Here is a 9,222-nt window from a genome sequence, read left to right as displayed (position 1 = left end):
AGGGGAAAAAGACTGCATTTCAAAAAAAATTTACCAATGGGCTAATTATAGTTGTGTTTTATTAACGTACGGAGCACTTTGTATATGTTAGCTCATTTAATCCCGCTAACAATTCTGTGAGGTAGATACTAGTCCATTTTTCAGACAAGGGCACTTGATATTTGATAAACGACACATACCTTGCACAGAGTTCCACCTCAATAGCAGGCTTTGGAGCAAGAAAAGGAAGACTGAAGAAGACCTGGCAACTGAATGGAACAGGGCAAGGTAAGCAGACTGAAAAGTGAGAAAGGCAGGAAAAGCTTCCCGTTTAAGCCTAGGCTGGCTCCAGCTTTTCAAATCTCCCCGGCCAGCCCGCCAAGGAGTCACAAAGCCCGCCCCTCAGCCACAGGGCCACGCCCCCTTCCGTGGTGGTTCTCGGGGCTCCCAATACTTCCCGCCCACTCTTTGACCCCACCCACCGCTCCAGCATCATTTCCTGTGCGCTGGGTGCTAATTGGTCCAGCAGTCGGAAGTGAGGGCGGGCGGTGGGGCCGTTGCCGCAGTGACAGTGCTGGGGGAGTCCGAAGATGGCGGCGTCGCGTCGCTCTCAGCATCATCACCACCATCATCAACAGCAGCTCCAGCCCGCCCCAGGGGCTTCGGCGCCGCCGCCGCCACCTCCCCCACCACTCAGCCCCGGCCTGGCCCCGGGGACCACCCCAGCCTCCCCTACGGTGGGTGGCCTGGCCCCCTTCGCCTCCCCGCGGCACGGCCTAGCGCTGCCGGAGGGGGATGGCAGTCGGGATCCGCCCGACAGGCCCCGATCCCCGGACCCGGTTGACAGTACCAGCTGTTGCAGTACCACGAGCACAATCTGTACCGTCGCCGCCGCTCCCGTGGTCCCGGCTGTTCCTGCCTCATCTGCCGTCGGGGTCGCTCCCAGCCCAGCCGGCGGTGGCAGTAACAATTCACCGTCGTCCTCTTCTTCCCCGACTTCTTCCTCATCTTCCTCTCCATCCTCCCCCGGATCGAGCTTGGCGGAGAGCCCCGAGGCGGCCGGAGTTAGCACCACAGCAACATTGGGACCTGGGGCAGCAGGACCTGGGCCAGGGGTCCCAGCAGTGAGCGGGGCCCTCCGGGAACTGTTGGAGGCCTGTCGCAATGGGGACGTGTCCCGGGTAAAGAGGCTGGTGGACGCGGCAAACGTGAATGCTAAGGACATGGCCGGCCGGAAGTCTTCTCCCCTGCACTTCGCTGCAGGTCAGAGACTTTGAATTGTTTTTTAAGGGTTTTGGTGTTGGGGACGTGGGTCCGGGTCGGGAAAGAAAACAAGTTATTATGATGAAACAATGGGGGCGTGGTTATGGTTCTTCAACACTTCTCGGGAAGACTTGAGGTTCCTTTCTTTAGGTGGTGCCTGGGTGACGGGGGGCGTGGTAGGGGAACGTATGAATCCCTTCTTTTTAGTGTTTGCACAGTGATCCTTGTACTCATCCCCAAACTCCTTTACTGGTAGTCTCAGGATATGGGTATACTTAAACTTTTTCAGTTACGAGTGTGCAGGAATAAAGTTAGATCTGAGAAGTCTTAGAGTAGTTTTGTCGTTTGTTTACTAGTTTATTTCGTTTTTGCAAGAGTAGGTCCCAGGAGGACAGTATAGACCAAAAGAAGTTTAATGTAACTCGACAAGTGTAGAAGTAGCTATCGTACGTAGTCTTAGTGAGCCCATGAGAGACATAAATGAAGTTAGTGAAACTTTCCCCCCTTTTTCAAGGAGTTTACAGTCCAGTTGGGTAGATCGAAAGGTGCCTGTATGAAACAACTGGAGAAGACTATTTGGATGCATTATGTGATGGCGGAAGAAATATAGGCTTTGAAGTTATGGACACTGCTGTTTGTTAGTTGTGTAACAGGCAATTTACCTTATCTCAATTGCCTCCATTTTCTCTTGGGCAAAAGTGATACTGAGGTTGTGTGAGGATTTAGTGAGAAGCATCTGGCGCGTAAGTTCTCCCCCCAAAATGCTAATTCCTAAACACTGGACCACTACACACTTTTGTCTTTTTTTTTTGAGCAAGTAGTTGACTATTTTCTTTTAAAAACACATAACATATTTTTTATAAAATGCAGAGAAATATAAAACAAAAAGGACCATAATCTCACTGCCTGGATACCTACTATTGATATTTTAAAAAATAAAGGTAGGACTTCCCTGGTGGCGCAGTGGTTAAGAATCCGCCTGCCAATGCAGGGGACACGGGTTCGAGCCCTGGTCTGGGAAGATTCCACATGCTGCGGAGCAACTAAGCCCATGCGACTGTGCTCTAGAGCCTGCAAGCCATAACTACTGAGCCCGCACGTCTAGAGCCCGTGCTCCTCAACAAGAGAATCCACCGCAATGAGAAGCCCGCGGACCGCAACAAAGAGTAGCGCCCGCTCTCTGCAACTAGGGAAAGCCCGCGCACAGCAACAAAGACCCACCTCAGCCAATAAATACATAAATAAATAAATTTATAAATTTATAAATTACAAAAAAAATAAAGTTAATGTTATATACATTAGAAACGCTACATTAAAATGTATATGTTGTATGTACATTGTAAAATTAATGTATAGAAATAAATACAATGAAAAAGCACCACACACGCACACACACAAACATCAAAGATAATACCCTGAAGATAACTTCTGCTAAGTTTCTTGCTGTGTTTCTAATATATCACTCCTTCAGTTTTTTCTGTTAATGGTAAAGCATATGTTAAGAACTTACTAAATACATTATTTATTTTTACCACAACTTGGAAAATATTTTTATCTTCATTTTATAGATGACACAAGTGTAGCACATACTGCTTAAATAAGCCCAAGTTCACTAGAAGTAGTGGAACTTGGATTTAAACTTTGTTTTTAGAGTTTGTGAAATCAAGTTTAAACAGTTATAACTTATACCAGGTTTAAGGTCACTTTTCTTTTTTGTGAGTAATTTTGATGGAGTTTCTACTTTGGCAGTGTTTGGGGGGAAGAAGTAATTGGGGGCATACACTCCAGGAATAGTGTTCACACATTTTTTTTTTTTTTGCAGCCCATACTTAGCAGTATATTGTCACCCACACACAAACTGAATCAAAATTTCAGGAAACAATTCTATCCCTTGCTACATGTGTTGCACTCTGATATTTTATATCCTATCCCATTTCCTTTCTTACAAATGCTGTTTGTGATCCCATTAATGAGTCATGATCAACAATATGAGAAACACTCACAGGAAATCATTAGATGGCTGGATCCATTCTTGAAATGTAGCCACTACTGTTAGGAATGTAGTGAATTGAATCATAAACAGGCTTCCATTTAAGTAGATGCATGCTCACGGTGTTGCTTATTTTAGATGAAAAATCATTTCTTTTTCTTTAGGCCAAATGATAGATCTGTAATGAATGAAACGAGACCTTTTGCTTTTGCAGACTTTATTCCATATTTGACTATTTTTAACACATTGTTTTACAGATCTTGTCATTTCTCACAATATTGCATTACAAGTAATCACTAACAGGTGATAGCTAGTTATATTAACTTGGGTAATAATATACTTATTTAGGGTTAGTCACACATAAAATAGTGCTTATCTCCCAAATCACATCTTCTGTTTGCCACAATAGTTACTTTATATTCTGTTTTAGTTTTATGTGTACCCAGATAAGCTAGAAGACAAACAGTAAAACAGTCCAGTAATTATGTTGTAGTTATGAGAACTGAATCTGGAACTGGCTTTTTTAGAGAAAAAAAATAATTTTTTTTAGTTCAGTGTGGAAAACAGAACAAAAACAGTAAAACTCTCCATGGTCTAAAAGCACAACACCCTGTAGTCAATTTACCATGCTTTCATTTTTGTGTTCCTAGCACTAAAGCATTAAAGCTTTGTTAAATCTAGTCTTCTCCATCATGTGTAGCCTGGATAATTAAAAGTAATTCTCAGTTGACTATTAGTTGGTTAGAACGCTAGTCACTGAATGTCATGGAAGAGCTGTTTTAAAGATAGGAAATTGGTACAATCCCTTGGATGGAAAGGTTTAAAAATTGTAGTTCTTTTGTTGCACAAATCTTTTATTACTTATCATAGGTTGGTGTTAAATAGTGACACAATTTTCAAGTGGCAGGTAGTCCTTACCCTTATGGAGCTTCAGTCTAGGGGGGAAAATTAAATAACAACAACAACAAAACCCCACAAATTGTATAACCTAGAGTGACAGGAAAAGTACACTATACTGTCTTTTGGAGCAGGCAGTAGGGACTCTTGTCCTGATTTTAGATCATTTAAAGAAGAGGTCTTTCTTTTTTTTTTTTTTTAAATTTTATAGCTACTTTATTTATTTATTTATTTATTTTTGGCTGTGTTGGGTCTTCGGTTCGTGCGAGGGCTTTCTCTAGTTACGGCAAGTGGGGGCCACTCTTCATCGCGGTGCAGGGACCGCTCTTCATCGCGGTGCGCGGGCCTTTCACTATCGCAGCCCCTCCCGTTGCGGGGCATAGGCTCCAGACGCGCAGGCTCAGTAGTTGTGGCTCACGGGCCCAGCTGCTCCGTGGCATGTGGGATCTTCCCAGACCAGGGCTCGAACCTGTGTCCCCTGCATTAGCAGGCAGATTCTCAACCACTGCGCCACCAGGGAAGCCCAAGAAGAGGTCTTTCTAAAGAGGTTGTTTAAAACAGGGATTTAAAGGATGAGCAAAGCAAAGATGGGAAGGAAGAATGTTAATTAATGCCTTTATTTCCATTTAAATATAAGTATAGTTCTATAGAATGAAATGAAACCATTTTTAAGGCTCTCTGAAGTGGTATGAGCTCATACTCATATTTAAATCCTTATGCTTTTTTTTTTTTAACCATAATTCTTTCCAGCAGCAGAATTAAGAATCCTTTCTATCCCACTGTGGATTGTGATAATTATTAGTTTAAAATGTGGCTTAGAGACAGTATTAATAATGGAATCACCCTATCCACAACTAGAAACATAATCTTCAGTTTCCACTGTTGATACAGGTTCTTAAAGTACTATTTCTAATACCTTCTTAAGATAGCCATATCAAAATGATCCAGTCTTTTATTGTTGACTAGAGTTTATATAAGACTTTTTCTTCTAGAAGTAAGATCCTTGACCCTGGTTTTCTACTGTTCAAAGGATAGTAGTCAAAGCTTTAGAAATAGCATCAATTTAGAATGATATATCTCCTGAGTTCAGTTCCTAGTAGTGACATATTTTTGTTAAAGGACCAGTGTATTCCGATGACGTCTCTTTTTAAAGAAAAGTTCAGATGAGGTCTTTATTTAAAAAAAAAAAAAAAAAAAAAGGTTTAACGAAGCATTGAATCCTGAAATTTCACAGTATTTACTTTAAATTGAAGAAATTTTGAAATAGGCTTCCTGGTTAACTTTAATGGTTAACATTAATTAACATATGACTTGAATTAGGACGTGTAATATGAGGTACTTCAGTATAAAAACCAGCAAATAAAAACCAGCAAAATATGTCGGGCAGTTTTATGCTTTCTTTTGATTTGAGTGGTTTCTACATCAACACACGTTTAACTATGTATAGGTTGCCTCACTCATTTCTTTTTCTCCTGATTTTTTTCAGCATATCCATGCTTGTTCTTCCCCCCACTTCACTGTACAAATGTAGTTTCTAGTAAAAAACAAAACAAAACACTATGTCCTCTAAACTGTTGCCCATCAGTGGGTAAAAAAATGAGTCAGAATGCTTCAATCCTGAAATGGGAATCTTTCTATACTTTCCATTGTCTGTCAAGGTCCTTGATTATACTATTTTATTTTATTTTATTTTTAATATCTTTATTGGAGTATAATTGCTTTACAATGGTGTATTAGTTTCTGCTTTATAACAGAGTGAATCAGCTGTACGTATGCATATATCCCCATATCCCCTCCCTCTTGTGTTCTCCCTCCCACCCTCCCGATCCCACCCCTCTAGGTGGTCACAAAGCACCGAGCTCATCTCCCTGTGCTATGCAGCTGCTTCCCTCTAGCTATCTGTTTTACATTTGGTAGTGTATATATGTCCATGCTACTCTCTCACTTCATCCCAGCTTACCCATCCCCCTCCCCGTGTCCTCAAGCCCATTCTCTACGTCTGCGTCTTTATTCCTGTCCTGGCCCTAGGTTCATCAGAACCTTTTTTTCTTTTTTTTTTAGATTCCATAATATGTGTTAGCATACGGTATTTGTTTTTCTCTTTCTGACTTACTTCACTCTGTATGACAGACTCTAGGTCCATCCACCTCACTACAAATAACTCAATTTCGTTTCTTTTTTATTTTTTAAATTTTATTCATTTATGGCTGTGTTGGGTCTTCGTTTTTGTGGGAGGGCTTTCTCTAGTTGTGGCAAGCGGGGGCCACTCTTCATCGCGGTGCGCGGGCCTCTCACTATCGCGGCCTCTCTTGTTGCGGAGCACAGGCTCCAGACGCACAGGCTCAGTAATTGTGGCTCACGGGCCCAGTTGCTCCGTGGCATGTGGGATCTTCCCAGACCAGGGCTCGAACCCGTGTCCCCTGCATTGGCAGGCAGATTCTCAACCACTGCGCCACTAGGGAAGCCCCGTTTCTTTTTATGGCTGAGTAATATTCCATTGTATATATGTGCCACATCTTCTTTATCCATTCATCTGTCGATGGACACTTAGTTTACTTCCATGTCCTGCCTATTGTAAATAGAGCTGCAATGAACATTGTGGTACATGACTCTTTTTGAATTATGGTTTTCTCAGGGTATATGCCCAGTAGTGGGATTGCTGGGTCATATAGTAGTTCTATTTTTAGTTTTTTAAAGAACCTCCATACTGTTCTCCATAGTGGCTGTATCAATTTACATTCCACCAACTTGTAAGAGGGTTCCCTTTTCTCCACACCCTCTCCAGCATTTATTGTTTGTAGATTTTTTGATGGTGCCCATTCTGACCGGTGTGAGGTGATACCTCATTGTAGTTTTGATTTGCATTTCTCTAATGATTAGTGACGCTGAGCATCCTTTCATGTGTTTGTTGGCAATCTGTATATCTTCTTTGGAGAAATGTCTATTTAGGTCTTCCCCTTTTACCTTTCATTTCTCATAAGGCAGGAGTTAGGAAAGTTTTTCTATATATGGCCAGACAGTAAATATTTTAGGCTTCGTGCCCTCTGTGGTCTCTCTTTAAACTGTGTCAACTGGTCAGCTCTGCTTTTGTGCCATGAAAGTATCCATAGACAATACATAAACGAATGGATATTGTTATATTCCAATAAAACTTTATTTATAAAAATAGATGATGGCCATATTTGGCACACAAGTGTTGTAGTTCGCTGATCCCTGTCGTAAGACATTGTCTGTGGTATTTTTTTTTTCATTTTTGTTTTCCTTCTTGTTTAGTCTTTACTTCTGGAATAACCTTTTCTTTTATTTTGAATTATTTTCTGAGTTCTGTCATCTTATTTCTAATTCACATATGCTAGTTTTTCATATCTTACATCATTTTCACATTGTCTTTTAGCTAATATTGAAATAGTAGAGCATAATTGTGTCTTTTTGGGCATTTTCTTCTAGTATATTGTCTATAGGAATGCTATTCTGCTCAAATTCTTCTTATAAGAACTTTGCATGGGATTTGACCTCATTTTTTTTCTACCGCTCATTTTTACAGAAATTAATTGCTAAGTAATTTCAAGGATAAAAATAGAGGTCTGAGATGTTGAGGGTAACTCCCCTTGTCCTTCCTCCTCATGTTGGATATGCAGGTCTGACCTAGAATAGATGAAGTCTCACAGGAAAGTTTGCAGGATCATCTCTTACAGTAGTAGCATTTAAATTATGAAACATCATTTTATATATTAGTTTATATAGCCTACATGCCACTTTCTAGAGAGCCTTTACCAGAGACATTATGCTAAGGGCGTTTTATAGATAAGATGTCTTCCTCATAGTCTATTTACATAGAAGTTTTAATTACAAGAAGTTTAGTCACCTGCCTTATTTTTCCTCCCCTGGGGCATCCCTTTTGTTCCCAAGGAACTGAATAGGTCACAGGCTAGGTGTGCCTTCCTTCCAAACCAGATGTGATTCTTTGGCAGTTGAAAGGCCAGAGAAATATATCTGGAGAATAGAAGACATACCTTTAAGGACCAAGTTGTGAGCGTAAATATGTTTTTAAAAAATGGTATCTTAAGCTTAGAGCCCAGGAGAAGAAAAGTGGTCAAGGAATGTAAATCATGCTAAGAAAATGTATTTTATTTTAGTATTAGGTTTTAGGAAGGAATCAACATCATCATGAGTCTTGTGATGAAATGCAGTTGAAAACACTAGAGTAGCTTATTCTTAAATGTGTTTAATAGCCTGCTTTTGCTTCATGGACAAAGAAATGTTTCTGGTAGTTGATTGTAAAATATGTGTGAGATACGATTGAAGACACAAGAGCCTCTTAAATTCTTATTTTTCCTGTATGTCAGGGTACTTGAAGTTACTTTGGTCTATGTTTATTCTTCTGACAGGAACACTAAGAAACGTGGGATGTAGCTCTGATCTTGGGGGGCCTAATACCTGTATCGTCAATGTGGATTCATAGTAAGAACTGAGTAGTGTGGGTGTTTTGGGGATTTATACTAAAGCCTAGGTGCTCAAGATAACTTTGAGGTTCATTTTCTAAAAATCATTTGATTTTGAGTGATTGAGGAAAGTTATGAGTGTTTTGTTTTTGTGTGCCTACTGGGTTTTCCTTTTAAGGCTTCATCAGATATTCAGGATTGCTTTTCCCTGCAGTGAATTGCTGGGTTCTTTGTCAAGTGGAAACTTGTTTTGCCTGTTGGTTCAGGAATCTGTGTATAAAATTAAAATTAAAGTAGTGTGAGCGTAAACCTTTTTTTTTTTTTTTTTTGAGCTTTTTTTGGAATATATCAGCTCCCTATTCAGTTAAGATTTGTCATTTTTGTTTTAATTGTAGAAAAAGGGGAAATAAAGTGATGTAAATTTTCCTCTCCCTTTTGCCTTTTCAGTAGAACACTAAACTAATGGTTGGTGGCAGATGTTTGTTGGTTTGTTTGTGTGGACTTGCAACTTTTTTCATTGCGGTAGATTTAAAAAAAAAAATGAAACAGATGATCTTTATTAACTACAAACTGAAAAAAAAATTATTTTAAATTTACTGATTGACCAGATCTTTGAAGCCAAGGTCCCTGTATCATCAGGTATGGTTTAAA

At 40.4% G+C, this 9,222-nt stretch overlaps 1 protein-coding gene across 1 annotated transcript in view; it reads left to right on the top strand.

Annotated features, from left to right (window-relative positions):
* The first annotated feature begins 525 nt into the window (after positions 1-525).
* Positions 526-9,222, top strand: part of TNKS (tankyrase) — a 182,858-nt gene continuing 174,161 nt past the window's right edge. Inside the window, exon 1 of the mRNA XM_007174051.2 lies at positions 526-1,242. Within this exon, the coding sequence (XP_007174113.2) occupies positions 570-1,242 (673 nt within the window). The 5' untranslated portion in view covers positions 526-569. The remainder of the gene's footprint in view (positions 1,243-9,222) is intronic.

This window comes from Balaenoptera acutorostrata, chromosome 21 (genome assembly GCF_949987535.1).
Source record: "Balaenoptera acutorostrata chromosome 21, mBalAcu1.1, whole genome shotgun sequence".
Lineage (NCBI taxonomy): Eukaryota > Metazoa > Chordata > Mammalia > Artiodactyla > Balaenopteridae > Balaenoptera > Balaenoptera acutorostrata.
This window is presented reverse-complemented; position numbering and strand designations above follow the sequence as displayed.